Below are 24,188 nucleotides of genomic sequence, written 5' to 3'. Positions count from 1 at the left end.
TGCGGTACAAGCTTATTCCCTGGAAACCTTATAGTAACCCTTACCTGCGGGTGGCTGTTCTTAGCTTCCGATCCAGAGTTAGGAACTTTATAGATATTTCCAGGGGACAGCTTTTAAGGGCTTGGGCTTTGAGGGAAGGAAACAGATAAGTTCAAAGTGAGTAGACTAGGGCCTCCCCACAGGTGACCTTATCTGTCTAATGACAAAAGCCAAAAATGGGGAGGGTAAAGGACACCGAAGACCAGCTTTGTCTACTTCTGTCAAGGTAATCATTTCCAGAGTAAAAGCCATATCCACTTCTGGTCACTAAAGAATTTGTGCTGAGTTTTGCAGAAAACACATTAGATGGCATGTTGTTTAACCTTCAAGGCCTCCTAGTCACCTAGGGGGTTTATTAACATTTTATTGATGAAATCGGGGAAGTTAAGAAAATTCTACTGTGGCCCTCAGCCAGAGTTCAGATGGAAGAATGGGCTGATAGTACAGTCCTACCTAGAAGAGATTTCTGTTGCAGAATTATAAATGTTCTAGGGCAGAGGTTCTTAACTTGCAAGTTGAGTCAGCTGGGGGAGCAGGGACATTCTGCTGAAAAAACAGCCTCTACCTCAGATCAAAGCCTGTCCAAGGAAGGGACATGACCTTTGTCCTTGGAAAGACCCACAGAGCACTCCTAGGCACATTCCCACCCTGCTAAGTTGTTTATCTACAAATAACAGAAGAGATCTGCTAAAACTAGGTGTCCCTGACTCAGTCAGGGTAGGTGGGGACCCATAGCAACCCCCTAGCAGCCACCAATCAGCATGAGATAGGGAAATACCTGGGATGCCAGATGACCCTCCCAGTAGTTTATGGTGTTGGGAAACCACGCAGTTCAGCGCGAACACCCCTCTTGGCTTAAACCAGTCAGTTCAAATGAATCCCCCTCTTGTAGTAACTAATCACCCCTACCCAACTTGTTCCCGCCAGGGAATGTGCTAATCGTGTTTTAGAGTTGTTATTTGATTTTCCTGCGGTGTGTGATGATTTGCTAAGAGATGCTATGATGTATGTGGGGGTCCCTGCCTTCTCCAAAGAATGTATAAAACTGCTGCAAACCCTGGGCTCAGGGCCTCTCAGCGTCACCAGTTGCTATGTGCGCATGGAGGACCAAGCTAGTTCGCAATAAACACCTCTTTGCTGCTTACATCGATCTTGGGTCTCTGGTGGTCTTTTGGGGGTCCCAAATTCGAGCATAACACTGCCACTCTCTGTTTGGTTAGGCTCCATGTATGCATGATAAGTTAAAAAATATATTCTATGTCATGTATAACTAAAAGGAAAAAATAAAAAACTTAAAAATCTGCTGCTGTATAAGCTAGTTCTGCATTTGCTGACCCTCATCCATCCCCAAGATACACCAAGAAAGCCACTGGTCAATTTGTCTGTTTTATTTCCAATCTGTACAGGTGATATATCCCCCACACGTACTTATACACACACATACATACACACAGCTTCATTCACCTGAACTTGTCTGACAAACTCCTTTTGAGTCATAGGGACAAAGCCATACTTAGCAGTCCCTGTGTTGCTGGTCACATTAGTTAAATTTGGTCTTTTTCAGAAAGAAGACAGTTAAAAGTCCCAAGAAGCTGAGCCCTTAGTCAGAGAAGAGTCTTGATGCCAACAGCCACAACCTGAAATACACACAAACCCCCTTCCCAGGGAGCAGTCTTAAGACCCTCTCTCCCAAGGGGTTGAGTTCCAGGAAGTGACTGATGGGACTTCCCCCCACGTGCATGCAGAGAACCCCTCTTCCCTGCATTTCCAGATTCTAGAGGTGCACCCTTTTCCTCTCCTCCCTTGAGGTTTCTGTAATCTCAGGAACCCACTGGAATAAACCTAGTTGGTTCTGTCTTCCTCTCAGAGAGGAACAGTCACACTAAATAGATGGGGAGTCAAGGAAGGCTTGCTCTTCCCCAAAGGTCCCAGTCTGTCCCAGAGAGAGGAGGAATGGGAGGGGTCAGGCAGTGGCTAATCTAATACCTCAGGAGAGGAAAAGGCAGGGTGGGGGTGGGGTAGGATCACATATTTACAGGGAGGAATGTTGCTGGGGTTTAAACTTCAACTAGTCCTGTGTATTTGAAGCAGCTCCTTAGGCTGAAGATCAGCCACTCATAGCCAAATTTTGCTCCTAAACTGGTTGAGACCAGAGGACTAACTCTCCTGGCCAAGTCTTCCTACCCTGCCTACTCTACTCCCTCAGGGTGCTGTATGGGCAGCACCCTGGGCCCTTGATTATGGGCCTGTAAGGAGCCACAACTCCCAATCCTTTCTACCTTCCAATCCTTAAGGTTTTGCAAGACTCTTGCCCAGGCTTGGGCCAAGCTAGACACCTCAGAACTGCTGGGCAGTCACCCTCTTCCTAACATTCATCTCACTGTCATTGTCTGGGTTGGAGTTCCCCCTGGACTCTACATTCCATGAGTCTGTGCATTTATTGTGGGTTATGAACTCCTAGCCTATAGCAAGTGTTTCATAAATATGTTTAGTGAGTGCATCTAAGTCCTGAGTGCACAGGGTAAAGGAACCCAGAACACATGGGGCCAAGTTTGAGGACTTCCTGCATGAGTTCTGAGAAGCAGGTCTCTGAGACTGGGCCAGGAAGCTGCAGGGCAGGCAGAACTGCGGAGACAGACCTGCTCGATAGGTAAGACCCAACACCGGCTCAGAGGCCCTGGGGAGTGCAAGTCCTGGCCGAGGGCCTTCAGAGCCAGTGAAGCCTTCCCCAAGTACTGACCTAGGAGACTGCCCCTTCCCACCCCTTCCCTGTTTTCAACAGTGAATAAGGCAGCCCAAGGCAGAGGTGAGGTGTGGACAGGGGTATCTGACCACCTGGACTCTGGTCCAGGCTCTTCCACCCCAGATTAACCCCCTGACTTTCGGCAAGGCACTTAACCCCTGTGGGCCCCCAGAGAGGAGACTGGCCTACAGGGTGGATCAGGGCCCTAAAATCCCATGAGTCTGTAAGAAAGGACCCAGGTGGCCTCAATTCAATCCCAAGCTCAAGGTTTTGAGCAAATTGGAAAGGGAGCATGAGTTAGTGGACACAGCACGTGTCAGGTCCAAGTGGGAGGACTTAAAGCTTGTAGCAGGTGCTCAATAAATATCTGCTGAATGAATGAACACATGGTGTGAGGAAGGCGAGTGCAGAAGCAGTTGGGTCCAGCAGGCTTCCGTTAGAAAGGCCACCTCCTGGGCCTCAGCTCCTGGCTCACAGTGGTGCTTTTCTCCAGGGGCACTGACTCCTCATCCTCCCCCAAGCCCCTGGCCTCACCTTTGCCTCTGGAGCCTTCTACTGTCCTTAGCAAGGGTCAGTGGGACTGCACCATCTCTCTGAGCTGCCTGTAAAGATGTGGCCAGGAAGCAAGGCTCCAGGGCTCCTTCTGGTCCCTTTTTAAGGGACTCAAATTGCCAAGCTCCTTTCCTCCCCACCATCCATTCTGAGGATGAGCAGAAACATGGACCAGGGCGGAGGTCAGCTGGGGCCACATGCTGGACCACCAGGAGCTCTGGAGGCATGCAGCTGTCCAAGAAAGGCCAAAGGAGGTCCTGCAGCCTTGTTCCTACCCAGGGTCTCCCTCACCAGGGCCAGGTCTGGAGCCTGAACTCAGCTCAGACACATTCTGGAAGGATGGACGGCTTCACCTCCCAGAGTGGGGGACACAGGCTTCCGGCTGCCTGCCCTGTTTTTGGTTTGTTGTCAGCCCTTCTGCAGGACGTGGGCAGGTGGGAAAAGGGAGGGATGGGGCCCAAGGCTAAGGACTCCCGACCCAGAACCCCTTTAAGGCAGATAATCTGTGCTTTACAAAGAGATGATGAAACAAACACACCACAACGAACAAGCAAACGCACAAGACAGATCACAGGGATCGGGAAGGGCAGCACGACAGGAGGGAGGAAGAGCAAGGCGGGAGGCAGGGGGTCCTCAGGGCAGGCTGGCGATGTCTCTCTCTGGAGGGGGCCCCACTGGCTTGGGGCTGCTCTCGTTGGCTTTTCCTTCAAACATCATGACTCTGGTTTGGACACGGAGGAAAGAATGAGAAAAACAAAACAACAGAATTAGGATCCCTTTCCTCATCCAGAAAAGTCTCCCCAGCCTTCATATCTGCAGAGTGCCCCCCAAATCTGTCCTCTGGGGGATCCTTATGAAAGCCCACACTGGCAACTGCTGGGCTCACAGTGGTAACTTGACCCCCCTGCCACACAGGCGGGGTGAGGCTCCAGCCTTCAGACTTCCAGGCCAAGCGCCCTCCCCTGTCCTTGCTGTCTGAGCAAACTGGGGTCTTCAAAAGCCTAACCAAGCATGGGGAAGGGGTTCCAAATGGAACTTTTGGGGGGAACAGCCTGGATTTGAATACCAGCCTGCTGCTTCTCAGCTGAGCGACTTGAGCTAGGCCCTCAGCCTCTCTGGTCCTCAGCGACTGAACCAGGGGGTCGTGAACTAACTACTGAGCCTCCTTGGTCTTTGGTGAACTCCTTCATAAAATGAGACAGGTATAGTCTACTTTCGTACTTTAGAAAAAAATGAATCTTACGTCATAAAAGCCAAGTAGGGTTCCTTTTCAGCTGTGACAAATGACAAGAAGACTCCAGGGAATTTCCCTAATACTCTTCAGTGGGGAAGAACATTCAGGGCATGAGTTCAGCCACCCTGTTAGTGGCTGGCCGTGAGCAGGTGCTAGGCTGAAACCCTGTGTCATCCCACTAGCCCGAAGGACAGTGCGTTGAAGAAGATGCATATCATCCCATTTCACAGATGGAGAAACTGGGGCTCACTGACTAAGGTAACTCAATCAGGGTCATTCGGGCCACAAGTAGTAGCACCAGGATTCAAACTTTGCCTCTTTTTAGAACTGATTTCAATTCTGTTTTATGCTCACAACAACCCTCCTGGCGGCAGTAGGGTTGATTTATAAATGAGGAAACTGAGCCCAGGAAGTGCTGACAGACTCATCGCCAGTGTCAGCAATTTGACAGGCAGGGATATGAGGCTCAGAAAAATCAAGTTCCCACCACTGGCCAGGGAATGGCTGTGCCTTCAGAGGCCCACAGGGAGGTACTCACAGCTTGAGGACAGCTGACCGTTTCCCCAGCATCATATTCACAAAGTCTCGGTAGGAGATGGTGTCACTGACTCCACCTGTCACCTCCGAGATCATCTTCTTCATCTCCAGGTGGGTCTTGGGGACCCCAAGCTTCTCCATCATCCTCTTTAAAGACATCAGGTCTGCCGGAGGAAAAGCAGGTCCACTCAGTGCAGACAGGCGGCTGAGGCTGAGCTCAGAAGCCATGGAGGCTCCCCTCCTGCACCCCAGATGCTTGGCGGAAGATCAGCCACGAGTGTTCCTCCTCGATGGGGGACAGGCCCATCACGGGCCCAGTGCTACAAACCTGGGCTTTTGGAGTGGGACTCCGGGAGGGATAGAGCTCTGCCATCCTTGGCTGCGGGACTGGGGCAGACCATTTAGCTTAAACCCTGCTTCATCAGCGGCAGAATGGGTTGCTGGGGTCATTCAGAGGCATGATGCCTGGAAAGCTCTGGCTCAGACCAGGTGCTCAGTAATGGAGCCATTGAACTTCACACTATTATAGTGATCTCTGCTGTCCCCTGTGGTTAGAGTGAGCCCCGGTGCCCGCCCTCCTGCTACCCAGAGAGTTACTGCCCGGTGGGAGTGGGGAGGTCAGGGAGTGGGCCTGGGCCCAGGCATTCAAAGTCAGCCTCTTGGGCACAGCCTTGTCAGGTGACTAATTGCCACCTGCCACTCCCACCACACTGTCCTCAAGTCGGCCTCAGCTGGAAGCGGGGGAGAGCCAAAAATATCCCTCAGAGCAGGAAAAGCAACAAAAGAACAAAATTCAAGAAAAACAAGGGAGGCACCAAAAAGTCACTACACCCCAAGGGGCCACCACCAAGATCTGAGGCAACTTCCGCAGGATTGTTCTGCAGTGGACAATGGATAAGTGAAGGAGGGCGGGAGGAGGGCTGGGCAGGGGCTGAGTTAAGGGCTGGGAGCACTGTGGTAAGGCAGGGCAGGCAGGAAGGTGCCAGACTGTCCAGGGCCCTTCAGAGCCAGGCAGTTCCTACAGCACACAGCAACGGGGCTGCCCCAGCTGCCCACCAGACTGGAAACTGGCAAGACCTTTCCGGAGGGAAGCTTGGCAGATGCTTCAGAAGGCTCATGTGCAAGATTTACTCTGAAGAAATAACCAGCAAATGCGGGCTGGGGATGTGGCTCAAGCGGTAGCGCGCTCGCCTGGCATGCGTGCGGCCCGGGTTCGATCCTCAGCACCACATACAAACAAAGATGTTGTGTCCGCCGAAAACTAAAATAAATAAATATTAAAATTCTCTCTCTCTAAAAATTTAACCAGCAAATGGACCAAGATTCATGTACAAAGATGCTCTTCACAGGATCACCATGGTCGAAATTGGAAATCATCTGAATGGTCAATACTTGGGTATTGGCAAAATAAATGAGTCCATTCCTGTGATGGAATATCATGTAGCTATGAGGCAGAAGAACCTATTCAGAACCAAAGGCTGGGCTCTGGGCCCACCCCTCAACAACTGGGGGCCCCAAGCAAGTCCTTTCACCTCTGAGTCTTGGTTTCTGCTCCTGTGAAATGGGGGTGATTGAACCAGCCTGACCCTGTTGTACTGTTGCTGGTGAGGCCGGAGCTTTGGATCCCAGGCCTCCACCCACCCTGCGCCCCTGCCCCCGGCCTCCAGGCCACTCACCAATCTCGCCTTCGTTGTTGAGGTCGAACTCCATGTATTTTTCTGAAAACGAGAAGCAACACCTGGCATTAGCCTGGAAGCAGCATCTCTCCCTGTGGGGTCCAGGGCCCCTGGAGGGGGCTGACTGGGTCCTGGAAAGCCCTCAATGCCCTCCTCAGCCATGGAGTCCTGTGGCCTCAGCCATGGTCTCTTCTGAAGATAGCTGTGCCTGCATCACCCCCACAAGACCTGGGAGGGAAGACAGCAGGGGGCCACTCTGACCCTGGTACTAAGAAGGCAGCTGCTTCCTCCTGGGTCCCCATGGGCCATCTGCATCTGAATCTGCTGCCAAGTGATTGGAACAGATTCTCTGTCCTGGAGACTTAAGTCCAAGGGTTAGGGCAAAGGCAGGAAGGGTGTTTCAGAGTGTCCCAGTGACCCAGAGATCCCCGGGTTCGGAAACCAACAGAAATGCCCTTGGGCGTGCAATAGCTCATAGTGGCAGACACTCCCTACAGACCTCACCTACAGACTCTGAATTAAAATTCCTGGGTCAAGGAGTCCTGGAACTCCAGCCGCAGGGTGGACGAGGCAAGGTGATGAGCTTGGCGTCTGCTGACAGGACAGTATGTCCATAAACCATGTGGCCTTGCATGGTCACCCTGCCTCAGCAGGAAAAGCTGCTACCTTCTGGGTGGCCTGCCAGTGCCCACGCCTCCACCCCAGCCCATGGCTTCCTGGCTCCCACCCACTCCCACCTGTTGTCCCAGGTAGTCCCAGGCCCATTCCTCATGTCTTTGGGGTCCCCCACCCCTGTTTCTGAATAGGCTCCTCCATCACCACTGAACACTCGTGTCCCTCCTCAGAGTACATTTTTCTCCAAAGTGCCTAGTGTGATCTGCTCCCCACTCTGCCCCACCATCCCATGGCACGGCAGTGTTCCCGCCGTGTTCCCAGGCCTGCAGTGGGCCTGTGCCATAGTGAGCGCCCACTTGGACAGCAAATAAGTGAATGATTCAAAGACCTTTCCAGTCGCTTGCTTTCCAACATGACTTCCTGTGGTCCCAGTCCTGCCCAACAGACCCAGTGCTACATCTCAAGGTAGACAAGTAGAGAGGACGTTAGACCCTGGGACCCTGTCTCTCCTCCCAGCAGACCTGCTGATGTCCAGAGAGGAGGGAATCGGCTGCCTGGGGCACAGGGGGTCTTTTTCCTGTTTCTCTTCCCCACCATTCTGGTGATTGAACCCCTCTTTATTTTTCATTTGAGCCAGGGTCTTGCTAAGTTGCTGAAGGCCTTGCTGAGTGGCTGAGGCTGGCCCAGAATTTGCAATGCTCCTGCCTCAGCCTCCAAAGTCACTGGAATTCCAGGTGTGCGCCACCAGGCCTTACCGTAAAAGGCATCATAGCAGGGGCTGGGGTGGTGGCTCAGCGGTAGAGCGCTCGCCTAGCGCGTGCGAGGCCCTAGTTTCGATCCACCACATAAAAATAAATCAAATAAAGGTACTGTGTCCAACTACAACTAAAAAAATTAAAATTAAAACATTAAAAAAAAAAAAAAGCACCATAGCATCCTGGTCGTGAGCAGCGGCTGACTCTGCCGTAGTGAGCCTGGGACTGCCTGCCCACGACTCCACTCCATCTCCTCCTCGAGCCTGAGTTTCTTTGTTTTTTAAATTAACGACTGCACCAACTCCCTCCTAGGGGATGGGGTGACTTGGGGAGCTCACCATGCAGGCTGCTAGGGAACGGGCACCTGCCGGCTATTATGCATATCATTAGCCATCCAAGTCCTGCCGCAGAACAACTGAGCTAAGCGATTCGAGGCACACTTGGCAGGTCCTCTGCTTGGAGCAGGGGGGACGCTCACAATGCAGATGCTTGGGAGGGGGCTGCGTCCTCTGGGATTTTTACCAAGTGTCCTCTGTAGAGTCCAGCGCTCCAGTGCCCCCAGTGCTTCCCCGGGGAGAGGAAGGTGGGTCTGCCTGGCTCCTCGTATGCCAGCTCCTGTCCTTTCCAGCCGCGGGCTGGGAACCAAGCACCAGGGCCCCGAACAGAGGGACCTTTATGCTGCCCCTCTCCCCACGCGGGCTCCCTGGGCCTGTTTTCTTTTCATCCCGTGCTGCTGGGATTCAATGGGCAGAAACTCTGCCCCCCTGCCCCACTGTGGTGACACAAACGTCCATTCTCCACAGGGGCTCCTGAGACGCTCCACTGCTGAGGGGGAGAGGCAAGGACGGCTCACAAAGAGCGGATTGTGTGCTGGGCCCCGGGAGCGAGCGGGGCTGGACAGGGCGGGCAGGAGCCAACCTGAGTCCTGCTGGGCGGCCCGGAAAGAGGGGCAGGGCCTGCAGGCAAGGGGCCCACGGTGGCAGGGAGATGGGCCTGCTTCAATCCTCAGGGGACCCCTGCCTCGAAGCCTGCCAGGAAGAGGACCATTCTGGATGAACCGGTCATAGGCCAGTCCTGTGAGGTTGAGGAGTCCCGTGTGCCAGGGGCCCAAGGGCCAGCCCAGCTCTCCCCAGAATGACAGGGCAGCCAGCCCTAGCTCACCTTTGAAGGCCGAGAGCTTTTCTGGCAGGTTCTCTTCATCACTGTACTTCTGGTCACAGAGGAACTCCTACCGAGGCAAGAACAGAGCTGAGCAAGGGTTTGGGGACAGAAGTCGCTGGCACATGGCCCCAGAGCCTGGCTGCCTTCCCTCCTGCTGGGCGGCCAGGCATGACCAGGCAGGGCTCGTCCTGTTGGCCCTGGTTTCCTGTCAACCCCCAGAGGCGAATCCCCACATTCTACCCTGGGGTGGAATTTTGCTCAGCAGCTTGGGGAGGCACCTGGAGGGTCTGCTCTATAAAACTGCCCAGCTTTGGCAGGGGGCCTGTGCCACGGACCCCTGCCCAGTCCCCGACTCCAGGATCCAGGAAGCCGAGGGCCCCAGCCATGCGCCTGGGTCCATCCCTGATTCCATAGGTATGGGATCCCAGCAATCAACTGCCCCTGCACCTCTCTTGCCTTAGCCACCAGCTGGGGGTAACCAGAGACTTCTGCTGGGTCTATGTGATTCTCCTATCAATCAGCGTATCACATTAGTATCTTCCCTGGCCAGAAAATGACTGCCACAGCTCTGGAGTCCATTCCCCTCTCACCTGCTTTGTCATCTGTAAAACTGGGGTTTTAATCTCTACCCTGCTGCCCCTCAGATGCTGGGAGAGGCTCAAATCAGCGATAAGTGGCGAGAACCTGCATCACTAGAAGGCAGTCCAGGTTCCGATCACTAGTGGGAAACGGCACGGCTGCATTCACCTCCCTAGGGACCACTCCTGGGAGAACCACACCAACGTTCAGTAAGAGCAGGTTTGATTGTGAGTGTGAGGCAGAATATGGCCTCTCTGTGGCTCCTCCACCTCAGCTCAGGGCCCTTCAAGGGGAGAAACCCACCCAGCACATGGCTCCCTCCGGGGGTTGTGGGAGGGGTCTGGCTGCCCTCTAGCATTTGCTAAGACTTTGACTGTGGCCAGCACGGTGTCAGCTCAGTAGGTCTTCCCAGACACTCTGTTCTGATTTTACAAGTTAACACGACTCAAGTCCCCAGATAGCCAAGGAGGCCCGGGGCTGGACTGGAACCTGGGTCTGCCAGTCTGCAGCTGGACTGAGAGCAGCCCGGGGCCCACAGGGTCTAGCTGGCTTGGTCAACCCTCACTGGGGCCTCACTGCCATCACTGGTCCTGCCTCTACTTAGCTGGACTGGGTCCTTCTTTCCCTGCAACCCGGAAACTGTCCCACTCGGGGTTGGCTTTGTCGAGGACTCCCCTTGATCCTGACTCCCTCCCTGCTCTCCTCCACTGCTTCCCTACCCCATTCTCAGACCAAAAGTTGGAAAATTCACCGTTGTCTGTGACCTGGGAGGACAAACCATGACCCTCCCAGGGTCCCAGATCCCTCATCTGTCCAGTGAGAGCCAGCTGAGGTCGGAGGTGCCCAGACCTGAGGGAGCAGTCAGGAGCTCAAGGGGTACAGGAACAGGGGGCTGCCAAGTTTGCATTTTGCCAATAAAGGCTTTTCTGTGCCTCCTGTGTGCCAATCTCCGAATTTTAACAGGGGATCCATTCAGCGGAGGCCCAGCTCACTACACTACCCTGCCTTCCCTTCACTTTATCAAGAACTGGAACTTTGTTGGGAGGAGGCCCGAGAACACAGGCAGGCCCAGCATCCGGGAGCCTCTGCAGGCCTCTCGGCTCCCATGCTCTGGCTGACAATCCTGCCCCCCCTGCAGGCTGTGGGCTCAGGAGAGAGACACAGTTCCTGGTCTTAGAGACAAATCCTGCACACGGACAGACCAGAACAAGAAGGCAGCAGCGGAGAGCAAGGCCAGAGCAAGCACAAACTACAGAAGCAGCTAAGGATGGCTCCTGTTCACTGGCCCCAGGGGCCAGGCTCTCAGCAGGCAGAGCCGCTGGGCACGTGGACATGGATGATCACCTTTACACCAAGAGAGGGCTTTCTCCTCAGCACAGGGCACCATCTGACACACTGTTTAATTTGAGAACCCCCTTCCTGCCCTCCACCACTAGTAAGGGACCTAACCACCCTGGCCTCTTTTCTGTGCCTCCTGTGTGCCAAGCTCACTCTCAGCTCAGAACCTTTGCCCCCCACATCTACGCATGATTCTCTCCATCACCTCTTTCAAGACTTTGGCTGATATCACCTCTATGAGGCCATCGCCCCCACCCCCCCATTTATGCTGTCCACTGCAAGCTGTCCCTGCTTCTAATCCACCTTGCCGTGCTCTATGTGGGATGAGCTGCCCCTGGCACGGTTTCCACTGGCATTGCTTGGTATGGCTACTGTCCACTGTGTCCCCTGCTAGGACGCAGGATCCACATATAGATGCTCAATAAACATTTCCAGGATGAGCAAACGAATTGGGACTCAGAGAAGATAAATAACTTGTGCTGCACAGCAAGGGGCCAAGCTGGAATAAACTCCACAGGGGGTGCTGCCTGGGCTCCAGCCTGTGCACAGCTGAGGATTGGAAGCCTTCCAGAAAGTGGACACTGGCAGGAGGCAGGTCTTCAGCCTCAGGTCCCAGGAGGACATGTTTCTTGTACTGGGATCCCCCGGTGCCCAGCACTCAGCAATGCCCAGCATAGAGTAGGCACTCGATAGCATCTGCTGAAGGATGGCAAAGATGCCATCGGCCTACAGTTACTTCCTCCCCTCTCCCCCCTGAAACCACCAGACTGTTTTGCAAAAGTGTGTGCATGTGTGACAGAGGTGGGAAGGGACTCAGGGAACAGTCTCGTGTCTTTCCTCACAGCCAACAATGACAAATGCTAGGACCACAGAGTGGCCAGGGCAGGGGAGGCAGCTGACCGGTCCATGAGTGGGTGGGCAGCCTTCCTGCCCGGGTGTAGGGCAGCTGTGCCCTGGCAGGGGGTGGGGGAGGCAGGCTGGGGGCAGGACACAGCTCCCACCCGCTCCAGACTTGCAGTTCCTGCCCACACACAGCCCAGCTTCTCCCTGCAGCTACCCTCCCTCCACATCCCTGCTGGGCCTTGGGCACAGCCCTGCCCAGGGAGCAGGCACCCTCTCTATTCAGGACCCACCTTGGCCGCTCGGACCCTGGGCCTATGGGCAGAGGAGAGACTGAAGTCACCCCAGATATTTGGAAGAAAAGCAAAAAATCATACTTAGAGCCAGAAAGCCCGAGTCGGAATCCACTTGGTAGTTTTGTGGAAATCACTTCATTTATCTGTCTCCGTTTCCTTGTCTAAGGAATTAAAAAAAGCTCATATCTAAGGCTGGGGTTGTGCTCAATGGTAGAGCGCTCGTCTAGCATGCATGAGGCACTGGGTTTGATCCTCAGCAGCACATAAATGTAAAATAAAGATATTGTGTCCACCTAAAAAAAAAAAAAAAAGCTCATATCTACCATCCAGGCCTTTCCCAAGAACTACAGCATGCAGGTTAAGTATGTGTAAAGTGCTAGATTCGACACTTGGCACTTAAGACATGCTAAATAACTGTTAGGTCCTTATTATTACTGATTTCTAACATTGCTGTCTGGACAATGAGGTTCCCCTCCCCATAGCCCACCATTAGTTATCAGACCGATGTTCCCTGGATCAGGCTGGTTGTGAGTTCTCACTCCCACTGTCTATGCACCCATCTGACAGATGGGACAGCAGAGGTTCAGTGAGGTAGCTCAACTTGTTCAAGAGGACACAGGGTCTGTCTCATTCCACTGTCCCCGCTTCAAATAAGGAGGAGGGAGCCTGGCCACAGGTTTCTAGGCAAAGCCAATCCTGCAGGCAGCTTTACTCAGGACAGCTGCAGCCGGTTATTCCGGAGGGCACAGCCTGTAGCAGTGCTATGCCAGTCTCCTCCCAACTCCTCCCCGCATCCAAACTACGGAAATGCAAGCAGGTGGGAGCATGAGGGGGCCGCACAGGAAGCAATAAGCCCACCTGTCAGTGCTCAAGGGCCGGCGTGCCCCACAGGTGCAAACAGGAAGGCAGCAGAGAATGAAAACATCTGCCCAGGCACTGACCCCAGAGGGCCTCCTCAGAGCACCCCGTTGCTCTCCTTGTTCAACAGATGGGGACAGCAAGCCCCAGAAAGGAGGCGGTCTTGCCTAAAGTCACAATGCCGGGAAGCCCCATGTAGATAAACTCTGGACACAGGATGTGTGGGCAGAGGGATGGGGGGGGTTGGATCAGTTGCCCTGGTGCCAATCCCGGCTCCAGCATTTAGTAGTTCTGTGACCCTGGGCAACTTGCTCTACCACTCTGGGCCTCAGTGTCTTCACCTGCAGTGCAACACAATGAAGGACCTCCTTATGAGCTGCTGCAAGGATTAGGTGAGCTCTCTGCATTGGAAGAGCCTGGTCCCAACACTTAGGAAGAGCCGGTCATGACCACCATGCATTGGGATCATCCAAACTCAAGCCGTCCCAAGAGACCAGTCACACAGAGAAAGCACCCACCCACTGCTCTCTCTGCCTGGATGTGCCGGGAAGTCCTCCTGACATTCTGTCATGGAGGGCAGGCTTCACTTCATCCTCAGGCTCCTGACTGACCTTCCAGTGCCAGCCATCCACAGGGGACAGAGTGCTGGCTTCCATTGCAGCCCCAGGGAACAGTCCCCTGGTCTTATGGGCTCCCTGCTGCCTGCTCGGTCATCCACAGTCTCTGATGCCCATGGGTGCACCCCACCTACCCCAGAGCCCTGTCCAGGTGCTCAGGCCCAGGATGGGCCAATTCCAAAACCACTGGAGGCTGGCGGCCCCTGCTCGCCTTGGAACCCTGCCACCTGCCCACAGCTCCCTGACTTAACCCCCTTCTGGGGCTGGTACCTCTAGCACCTTCTCGCAGACCCTTGCTCCCGGCCCTGCAGGCCTGTCTTTATGTATTAGCCGCAGCAGAATTTTAGGGTGGGCAGATACCACCATCTTGGAGGCCATCCAAGGGGCTGACAGCTGACGCCCTGGGCAGGAACCACAAGGAGAGGCAGCCCCATTCCAAGGCCAGGAGGCCTCCAACGCAGTCCACAGGCTCTTAAAGGGCCAGGGCCAGGCCACAAATGCCCGCCAGGTCACCTGGCAAATAGCAGGAGCCTGTAATGTGCACCCACAAGGACAGCAGGCTCATATTCCGCAGGGCTTGGGGCCTCATCCGGACACTGTGTCCTCGCCAATAGATGGGGAGCTCAAGAAAAACACCCCAGCAACCACATAAATGAAGCAAACCCTGCAGAAATTCCATCTCCAGCTGACTGTGACATGGCCACAGCGAGGTCACAACTGACCGGACCTGCCGGGGACACTAAATCCCCAGAGGCTCACGTGGCTACTTATCACCATCTCCCTTATAATATATTAAGGGAGAGCAAGAGAGAAGGGTACCCCACAATGCCAACTGGGCACATTCACCTAGGCAGGGAGAGAGTGGTACAGGAAAAGAGACGCACCTGTGTATCTACCTGGGTCAGGTCTCAGAGGTCATATATGTCCCAGAGGGGCCAAGGGCACGTCCACCCTGGGCAGAGATTCCCAGCAAGCCCTGCCAGCTCCCTTCCAGTGAAGATGGCACCACTGGACCTCTAAATGTGACAAGGGATGCTGAGTGCCCTCCATCTGACCCTGGAGGGCTGGGACTTCAGGATAGTAGCCAAAGATCCTTATCCACATAAACAAGAAGCCTGTGTCACCATCAGACTGCAGCCACCTGGTGGACAGGGGCCAGGGCATCTGGAGTCACACAGACCTGCCCCTGCCACTTCCTGGCTGGTGACCTTGGGCAGCGGACTTCATCGGGCTGAGTCTCTGAACCTCGAGTCACGGTGATCCTCACCCCGCGGGATGTTTCGAGATCCACACTGACAGCCTCTGACAGAGGATGGGGCGCTCTGCTGAAGGGGGTCCGTGAGATGACACATGACAAGCCAGGTCAGGGACACAGCTCACACTGTAGTAGTAAAGGATCCTGGCTGCCCACCGGCCAACTCGAGAGCAGCCCTACTGTCCTCCCGGCTCCTCCTGCTCCCCCCAGGCACAGGCCACCCAGACCCACTGCTGGAGAAAGTTGCTCCCTTTGCCATCTAAGGCTGGGCCTTGCTGGCCTGGGGTCACCTACATTCCACCAGGAGACGGGGAATGCCAGCTATGTGGCAGGAGTAGGAGGTGCCCTCTGAGCCTGCCCCTCCAGCGGTACTAATGTGCACATGCACAAGCGCACACAGGACAGGGGTGGGAGTGGACACCCACAGAGGGGCCAATCCAGAGTGGAGCCTGGGCCAAAGGTCTGGGTTCAAGCTGTGGCTGTTTCAACCCAGGCCATCTACTCAACCCCTCTCAGCCTTGTTTCCTGTAAAATGGGAAGAACAGCAGCCATCGTAGGGCAAAAGTGACGTTTGCTGAGATTGTGCCCACAGCATGCCTGGTACAGCACTGGCACCTTCCAGTTGCCCTGGAGACACTGGCAGAAACTAAAGTGAAACCAAATAAAGCAAAATACGTATGGCCCCCGTCTCCCTATCCCCACCGGGACCTCTAGACGCACCCAGATCTTCTTCCACTTTGACTTTTAAAATCTCTTAGAATAAAAATTGCTAAGACTGGGTCTTCTAGAAGCTGCCCACACCAGGGAAGGAGAAAGGCCCCAAAGGAAACAAGTGTGTTGGCCCAGAGAGGCCCTTCAGAGCTGCCAGCCCAGAGGAGTTCTGCCCCAAGCAGCAGCCAACTGGTGCCCAAGCTGTTGGGGACAGCAGCAGGTCATACAACCCCCAAGCAGTGAGCCATGACACCCTGACTTGCACGGTTTCCAGCCTCCACAGGGCCACTGGGCTCTGCTCCACCCACCCCCAGAAACCTCTCTAGCACAGTGAAACTGCACCCAAAGGAAGGCTGTCCAGGCTGCCGATTTGGTTCTCTCTAGAATATTCTACTCCAGGATCTTTCACTGAGACCACAGTGTTGGGTGAATCAGACTCAGACCTTCAAGCAGAACAACTCTCAGGATCTAGTCATCTCCACTGATTTTATTTTATTTTATTTTTGGTACCAGGAGTTGAACCCTGGGCACTTAGCCACTGAGCCATAGCCCTTTTTTATATTTTATTTAGAGACAGGCCTCACTGAGTTGCTTAGAGCCTCACTAAATTGCTGAGGCTGGCTTTGAACTTGCAATCCTCCTGCCTCAGCCTCCTGAGCCACTGGCGTCACTTACAGGTGATACCGGGCATCTCCACTGATTAATGCAGAGGCACTGGAAGGGGCAGGGCCCGCTGCTCCCACTGCAGCCAGGAGAAGCAGCCAGGATGGGCAGTTCAGTATCTCAGGAATATCCCAGGTTTCCACTCCCTAAACCCTGAGGCCCCAAACAGAAGACAACAATCCTGACAGCTGTCTGACCTCCCACCCGCACTCTGCACTCTACACAGATTATCTCCCTGAAAAATCACAACCACCATTATCTTCTTGGCAAAGGAGACCCAGAGCGGTGAGGTGGCTTGCCCAAGGTCATGGGACCAGTGTTTGGTAACTTCCTCATGACTCTAAACTAGCGTGGCCACCTTGACCTGCTGTGGTCTGGAAACAGCTCAAGGTTCCAGTTGGATCCTGAAGCTTCCTTCTACTAGGAGCCCACACCCTGAGTCGCAGCCTGGACTCACATAATGGGTGTTGGGACAGCATCTAGGCAGGGACAGGGCACGAGACTGTGAGCCCTACTGCTGGCTCCTGTGTGTCCTGGAGTTAGCTGCCTGCCCTCTCTGGGCATTAAGGCCCTGAGATGGTTAGAACACAGCCCTTTCTTGCTCACTTTCTCCAGTCCCAGTGCTGTCCAAATCAGTCCCTGATAGCACAACCCTTCCTCTTTCTGAGCCAAGCCGGTCCCTTTCCTGAAACAACCCCATCCCAGGCACCCTTACCTGCATCCACAGTATGGAGTGGGCACAGAAAGTCCCATGCACTCAGCTCCTTGGCCATCCAAATGCAGTCACCTAACCCCCATCCCCACCCCCACTCCTGCAGCTGCCTCTGGCTCAGGGTCCTGCTGGCTGTGGGTGGATCCAGCCAGCTCAGAACCCCACCCAGCCAAGAGGCCCAGGGGGCTGTATGAGGTCAGGGTCCCAGGCTCCTGTCCAGAGGGTTAGAGTAGCCAAGACCGAGGTCAGCCTGGTGCAGAACAAGCTGGGAGGGAGCCCGGCAGGCCAGGACCCCTGAGCCTCAGCCTCATGTCCAGACCATCTTTCAGCTAAGATCCACATGGTACGAACCCTGAGGTGCCCAGAGCCCTCCAGAGAACCCCATAGCTCAGTGGATGACAAGAGACAGACCGCCTACTTCAAGGCCATCCAAGAAAAACTAGGAGGAAATCAAGATCAAGATGCTGGCAAGAGGAAATCCTTTACCCAGCTCCAGCCCCTGAGCCCACCTCTCCACAGCCTCCACCAGCTTCCACCTAGGACCCTAAGCTGGGCTCAGGCGCTAGACACCCCGTGCCCAAAAGAGCCAGCAGGAGGAATGCCAGGCTTGTTTCAGTGGGTACAACTCTGCCCTCAGTTAGGAAGCAGCCTGGGAGACGCCTTCCTCAGCAAATACCTCTAGTACCCTCCCGGGTGCCTCCCCAGTGCCAGTGCTGGCTCATGCAGGCTGCACACCTGCCCTCACTGAGTTCTCACAGTGACCCTGCCCCCAGGTGACAGGCCCTTGAAGACCGCCAAGCTGGTACATGTCCGAGGCCAGGTCTTGCAGGCCCCTGGAGTGCGCTGCTGTGGTGCCTCTGACCTTGACCAACCCAAGCAGTCCCTGACAACCTTTCCTCATCTCCTAGGATCCACACGATCATTAACCAAACTTATGTAGAGCTCCTGTTGTGTGCCCGGGGGCAGCTGGAAGGATTTCTTTATAGAAATTCACCAAAACCATCAAGAAAAGCAAGTAGTCCCCACAGTAACCTTTCCTACAAGTTGGAAAGAAGCTGTGTGTTGGGGCAGAGTGGTAAGAAGGAGGCCACAGGGAACGGCCAACATTTGACTGAACCAAGAGCCTATGTTGTGTGGTGGAGAGCCTTGGCCTGGGAGTCCCTTCTGGCGCCAAAACCCTGCGCGGGTCCCTAGCGGGCTTGCAGGGAGCCCACATCCAGGCTGGCAGCAGCTCCTGGAAGGGCCCCACCGCCCTAGCGAGGGTAACAGCTTGCAACCCGAGACGCCAGGCCCCGAGCAGGGAGGTGGAGCGGACCTACCTGGAGTCGGAGGCGAAAGGGCTGGGGCCAGAGCGGCAACCGAGGGAAGCCCCGGGGAAGGGGGGGAGAGGGTAGATTTTGCGGCGGACACTGCCTGGCTGAAGGCGGCACCGCAGGGCAGTGGGAACCGCCAGGGCCGGAGGCGCGCAGCTGGGGCGACCCGCGCGCTGCCCTGGGCCGCGGCTTACCCGGTTGATCTCCGCCAGCCTCCTCTCCTGCCGGGCTTTGAGCAAGCCGAACGCCTTTCCTCCTAGAGGAGACAAAGAAGCGGCCGGGTAGCGGGGCTCCCGGGCCACGCGTCCCCTCCCGCGCCGGGTTTCCGCGCGCCGCGCGCCCCGCGGTCTGCCCCGCGCGCACAGGTGGGGACGCTGCGCACGGGATGGCTGGGGGACACGGCGCCTACCTTGGAACCTGTTGCTGAGCGCGACCGACATGATGAGCGCCGCGCTCCCGCCGGCTCGGGGCTTGGCGGCCACCGCGGGGGACGAGGAGGAGAGACTGGCGCCTGGTCCGAGCTTCGGCGGCTGGTGGTGGCGGGAGCGAGGGGCGGAGGAACCGCGCGGCGGCCGGACACACCCCTCCCTTGGCCCGGGCCCCGCGTCCCCTCCCCTTCCCTCTCCTTATCCCCTCCCCTCCGCTCCCCTGGTCCCCTCCCCTCTCTTCGTCCCCTCCCCTCCACTCCCGGGCCGCGGGCATCAAAGCGGCTATTATGCTGGCGGGGAAGCCCGCCGCCCGCCCCTCTGCTGAAGGACCGGGACAATGCAGTGCGTGGACCGCGCTCAACTAACCCCTGCCTCCCCACCCCTGCCTGGACCTTGGAGGCGAGTCCACCTGGCGATCTGGGTACACACTTCGTGGGACCAGGACCCGAATGAGCATCAAGCGCGGTCGCGAGGCACGGATTACCCGCTCAGCCAATGAAGGCTGTCGCATTACTGAAGCTGTTTGCGCAGTAGTGCCACTGTGACACCAAGGCCCTTTAAGTCAATTAGATGAATTTGTGTCTTGTTAATAGAACTGTCTTAGGCTCCCTCCCACTGTGTGCCAGGCGCTCGGCATTGCACACCAATCATTGCAGCACTCTCAAAGTTCTGTGAAATAGGACCTGGCATGCCCATTTTACGGAAGAGTAGGGAAGCCCAAGCCTGGGATGGCACCCATAAAGTAGCCAAAAAATCCAGAGAGGAGGACTCAGGATGCAAGACCTGGGGACTGGGGCTGGGGTGGTGGCTCAGTGGTAGAGCCCTGGGTCTAATCCTTAGCACCACATACATGTAAAATAAAGATCTTGTTTCCACCTAAAACTTAAAAGAACTGGGGACTTTGTAACTAGAGTGCCCATGAAGTCTAGTGTCCAAACCAGAACAGTTTGAGAGTGGAAGGGCCAGTCCTAATCATTATGCTGGGGACACTGGCATGGACAGGCACTACCTACCTGGTCCAAGGAAGACTCCATCAGCACATGATTGGATCAGGGAATCTCCTTCCCCACAGACTTTGTCTCCACCAGAACACTTAGAATGGGGATCCTGGGGGCTGGGGTTGTGGCTCAGTAGTGGAGTCCCGCCTCACATATGTGAAGCCCTGGTTCGATCCTCAGCACCACATAAAAAAAGAAAGAAAGAAAGGTGTCGTGTCTATCTACAATTTAAAAAATAAGTAGACAAAAAGAATTGGGATCCTGGGACCAGCTGATCATCTTTTTTTTTTCCTGACTGCCAGTGGAGAGAGTAATGGCCAGGCTGTCCCCAGAGTGGGGCTAGGCAGAATGGCATGTGGCCAAAGTCAGCTCAGTCATTGGAGGACCAGTCCCCAGCTCCCCAGCACGGCCAGCTCCAGTTTCTCCTGGTTACTCTCTGTCCATTCACTCCTAGATTTTGGATTTGGACCACCTGTATGGCCATGGTCAAGGGACTTGATCTGCCTGAGCCTCAATCCTCTCTTCAGAGTGGGGAAAACAAGAGCATGTCACTAGGTGGGGGCTGTTAAAACTTTTTCTAGATGGTTCGAGCAGAGCATAAAAGCCTGGAGAGAAGCAGGACTTGGGAGTTATACCCTGGCAGATGGGAGAATGTCTACCCGGAGGCCAAGGAAGGGAGTGGACTTTGAACAGGGTCTTCATAAATGCAGCTCCTGATCCAGGCTCACAAAGCCTGGCACCCTGGCTAGTTGGGCTGGTTGACCTGGCTCAGCCATCCGGTGGGACAGAAGCCACCCCACTGCTCAGCTGCATTGCTAGCCAGATGTTCAGCAGCTGCCACATTCCACCCAGCAGTGAGCAGCCCCACCTCTGAGGCCAGAGAGTGGCTCTGCATACATCAAGCATGATCAGTCACGCGAGTCATAAGCTGTCAGGCCCGCAGTTCATCACCTTGGATGGAGAGGAAGCCTGTTCTCCACCCACCAGGATGCTGGGACTGGATTTTGTTGAGCCCATACCTTGTCAAGAGAGGCATCAGAAGGTCTGTCAACAGGGAAGCTGTGGGTGTGGACCGGAGGGACTTCAGACCCTGTCCCAGAGGTCTTTGAAGAACCCCTATCTCCTCAGCCTTGCTCACATCAGACCCCTATTACCAAATTCCCAGTGGAGCAACCGCCTCCCTCCCAGCCTGGAAATGTACACTCCCAAGCTCAGCTTAGTAGTGCTGACCACATTAACCTTGCCTTGATTTTAAGGATCTCTGTGGAGGAGTGCACCCTCCTCTACATGCCATCCCTGACCAGTTGTTGGGCCATCTCTCATTGTGTGGATTTGAACCGAGTTAGGATCCTCATTATCCTGAATGGGGAGGAGGGTTCTGAATCCAGCTGGGTGGATCCCTCCCGGGAAGCTGGAGCCAGGACAGGTGTCCACCTCAGTATCTTTTGCAAGGATTTGACCTGATGTCATGCAAACCCAGAGCCCTGGGGTGGGGTTGTCCTCTGCCATCAAGTACAAGAAGAGCTAAGAAAGTTGATCTGCAAAAGGGAAAGACCTGAGCTAGTGAGAGAGAGAGAGAGAGAGAGAGAGAGAGAGAAGCAGAGGCCGAGACCAAGAGAGGAGGTGGGGAGAGTAGGAGCAAGACCTCCCAACCACACAGGCTCATTCAGGCTGCCCCCAAGGCAGGGCAGCCTTTCCCACCCCAGGGTTCCAAGAGGTCCTTCCAACAGACTCTCCTTTTCTGCCTAAACCAATTCAGGAAGAGCTGTGGGCTTGTGGCGGGGAACCCTGATGGAGTGTGCTCTACCACCCCATCCTCCACCGGGGTTTCCAGAGGGACCCATGCTGGCCAGGCCCACTCCAACCCCAGACTGCTGCCTGGTCCAGAATGCCCCTCCCTGCCCCCGTGTCCTCACTAGCCTCCCTCCCTACTCCTTGCTGTGGGACTCAGTTGTTGTCGTTTACAGTACTGGGGATGGAACTCGAGGTGCTCTACCACTGAGCTGCACCCCCAGCCCTTTTTAGTTTTCTTTTTTGGGACAGGGTCTCCCTAATTGCCCAGGTCAGCCACAAACTTATTTTAATTTTTTTTCATACTGGGGATTGAACCCAGGAATGCTTTACCACCGAGCGAAGTCCCTAGCCCTTTTTCATTTTGAGATAGGGTCTAAGTGGCTGAGACTGGCCTTGAGCTGTGATCCGCCTGTGTCAGCCTCTGAGTGGCTGAGATCACAGGTGTGTGCCTCTACACCCAGCAGGACACTATTTTGAGATCACTATTTCCTGCCTCAGTGTCTCCACCTAAACCAAAGTTCCACTGAGGGCCTCTCTATCCATCTCTCAAGCTCCCCCAGCCCCTGGACTTTGCCTGACAAGTCCCCCCATCCCCGAGCCAAGAGGAAAGTGGTGCCGTGGTGCCGGGACCTCAGCAAGGCTCCCTGTGGGAAGAGCTCCACTGTGTGTGGACAGGAGGGGTCGGCACACGTCCATTCCACCTGCTCGCTGGGCATCTACAGAGGCACTGCCACACGTGTACCCACAGCTCGGCCTGGCTACCCACCAGCAGTAAAGGATCAAAACACATGTCACCAGCTGGGGAAAGGGTCCTTTATTTCCTCATAAATAGGTCCACGTTGCCACACGTTTCCCTTGACAGGGTGAGGGGCACGGGAAGCAGAGGGAGGAGGGCACAAGTCACCACTGTGCCAAGGCCCTGCTGACTTCTGGAAGAGGGCCCAGGAGAGGGCGGAGGAATGCCAGGAGGAAATGCCGGGAGGCCAGAGGCCCCAGGGCCTGGCCACAGGAGGGCTCCCAGGCAGGACAGACTGGAATGGTGGCCAGGGTTCCACACCCGCAGGTGGTAGACAGAGCTGCAGGGCCAGTTTAGGAAGTGTCAATCAAAGTTAACCCGGTCAGCAGGGACACAAAGGGGTGTTCCCAGTGGCCTAAGGCCCTATGATCCAGGTCCCATTGGACCCTTGAGGGCCTGGCTTTCTGGACAGATCACAGGCTGAAAGGGGACCAGGGCCCAGGATACCTGCAGCTGAGTCTGGGGCAGACCCAGACCCTGGAAGGGAAGTGTCCAGAAAGACAAGGATGTCCCTGTCAGCAGTGGGACTTGTCCTGCTGGATTAGCAGACCGTGCTGTGACCTCAGGGGACCCTGGGCCTTGGGTCTAGCTCGTTGCAGTCCCTCTCATCTTCCCAGGTGCCAGTACTACTTGGGCCCCTGCTCTCTGGAGCTTGGAAGCCTTAGCACTGCAGGAAATTTGCACAAGCTGCCCCGACCTGCAGAGGGCGCCCACACAAGGCGGCTCTCACCGCAACAGAGGACTGACTGTCCTGTGTGCACGCAGCGTGATCGGGCACCAGGAGACTAAATGCGTGTGTGTGTCTTACACAAATGTGCAGGGAAGATGTCCCAGCAGGGCCTTACACACGGGGCCACTTGTGAATGGGTCCTCACTACTTCCAGGAAGAGGAAGACCCAAACCCACCAGGGAGGGAGGATGGTATTCACATGGGGCACACGGCCCCCTGTTTTGGTGGTACGCCTGTGTGGGCACACCTGTGGAGGGGTGTGTGTGCCCAAGCCAGCAAACAGGAGGTGGGGAGTGTGTGCTGGGACCTAGGGGCCTCACTGCCAACTGGCACAGTGTTTGGGCAGGCTGTGCAGAATGGCCTCCAAGTTCTGCTTGTCTGCGCGGATCTCAGCGAGGTCGTTCTCGAAGCCCTGAATCTGCAGTTCCTGCTGCTCCGACTCCTGCTCCAGCAGCCTCAGTTTCCGCTGCAGGGCTCCCCGTGAGCCTAGCTGTCGTCTCAGACCTTCCAGTGCCCACTGGGTCTCATTCAGGGCCTGGGATGGGGCCTGATGGGCATCCAGTGACCCTGCAGAGAGGCACAGACACCCTCAGCAGGAGCCAGCACCCTGGTGGCCCCAGGAACCTGTTCAGCCCCCATCCCAGGACTCTTCCCAGCTCAAACCTCCTGGAGTCTGACCGCTCACCACCTACCAGGGAAACACAGGACTGGGAGGGCTGTGGGGGCCATGAGGACCTGTGGATCCCAGCAGGCTCATGGGCACACTTGGGAACTGCCCGCCTGGTGGCCCTGGATAGTGTTCACTTCTGTGCATGTACTACTACCATTGTCCAAAGAACCAAAGGCCGTGCTGAGTCCTCTCTGAGCCCCAGTTTCCTCTTCTGCAACAGTGCGAGAGAGGCCCTATGATCCCACGAGTGGAACGTGCTGCATCTGTTCACCAAGGGT

General features: G+C 55.4%; 2 protein-coding genes across 4 annotated transcripts in view; both read right to left on the bottom strand.

Annotated features, from left to right (window-relative positions):
- Positions 1 to 1,412: 1,412 nt before the first annotated feature.
- Aif1l (allograft inflammatory factor 1 like) lies at positions 1,413 to 19,061 on the bottom strand. 2 transcript variants are annotated; one of them, XM_046451878.2, is made up of 6 exons: positions 18,904 to 19,061; positions 18,689 to 18,750; positions 9,313 to 9,379; positions 6,782 to 6,823; positions 5,107 to 5,269; positions 1,413 to 4,055 (listed from the first exon to the last, which is right to left on the bottom strand). In XM_046451878.2, the coding sequence occupies exons 1-6, from the start codon at positions 18,932 to 18,934 to the stop codon at positions 3,968 to 3,970; spliced, it is 453 nt and encodes a 150-aa protein (XP_046307834.1). In that variant the 5' UTR covers positions 18,935 to 19,061; the 3' UTR covers positions 1,413 to 3,967. The 2 variants fall into 2 exon arrangements, with proteins under 2 accessions (XP_046307834.1, XP_046307835.1); XM_046451879.1 differs by lacking the exons at positions 18,689 to 18,750; positions 18,904 to 19,061 and adding an exon at positions 17,185 to 17,205.
- A 3,452-nt stretch (positions 19,062 to 22,513) lies between these two features.
- Positions 22,514 to 24,188, bottom strand: part of Lamc3 (laminin subunit gamma 3) — a 51,482-nt gene continuing 49,807 nt past the window's right edge. For both annotated transcript variants that reach the window (XM_046451882.2, XM_046451883.2), the window contains exon 28: positions 22,514 to 23,807. In XM_046451882.2, the coding sequence (XP_046307838.1) occupies positions 23,557 to 23,807 (251 nt within the window). In that variant the 3' untranslated portion in view covers positions 22,514 to 23,556. The remainder of the gene's footprint in view (positions 23,808 to 24,188) is intronic.

The sequence above is a fragment of the Marmota monax genome, unplaced genomic scaffold (genome assembly GCF_021218885.2).
Source record: "Marmota monax isolate L192 unplaced genomic scaffold, Marmota_monax_Labrador192_F-V1.1 WCK01_AAM20220418_F8-fsc00020, whole genome shotgun sequence".
NCBI classification, from domain to species: Eukaryota; Metazoa; Chordata; class Mammalia; order Rodentia; family Sciuridae; genus Marmota; species Marmota monax.
This window is presented reverse-complemented; position numbering and strand designations above follow the sequence as displayed.

What these genes read in the sequence shown, in the direction of transcription:
- Aif1l (XM_046451878.2), bottom strand. Translation starts at nt 18,934, where the DNA reads ATGTCGGTCGCGCTCAGCAACAGGTTCCAAG. An exon ending in GGCTGGCGGAGATCAACCGG is followed by an intron (nt 9,380 to 18,688) that starts GTAAGCCGCGGC and finishes TTGCCTCGGTAG; the next exon opens with GAGTTCCTCTGTGACCAGAA. An exon ending in AAAGCTCTCGGCCTTCAAAG is followed by an intron (nt 6,824 to 9,312) that starts GTGAGCTAGGGC and finishes TCTCGTTTTCAG; the next exon opens with AAAAATACATGGAGTTCGAC.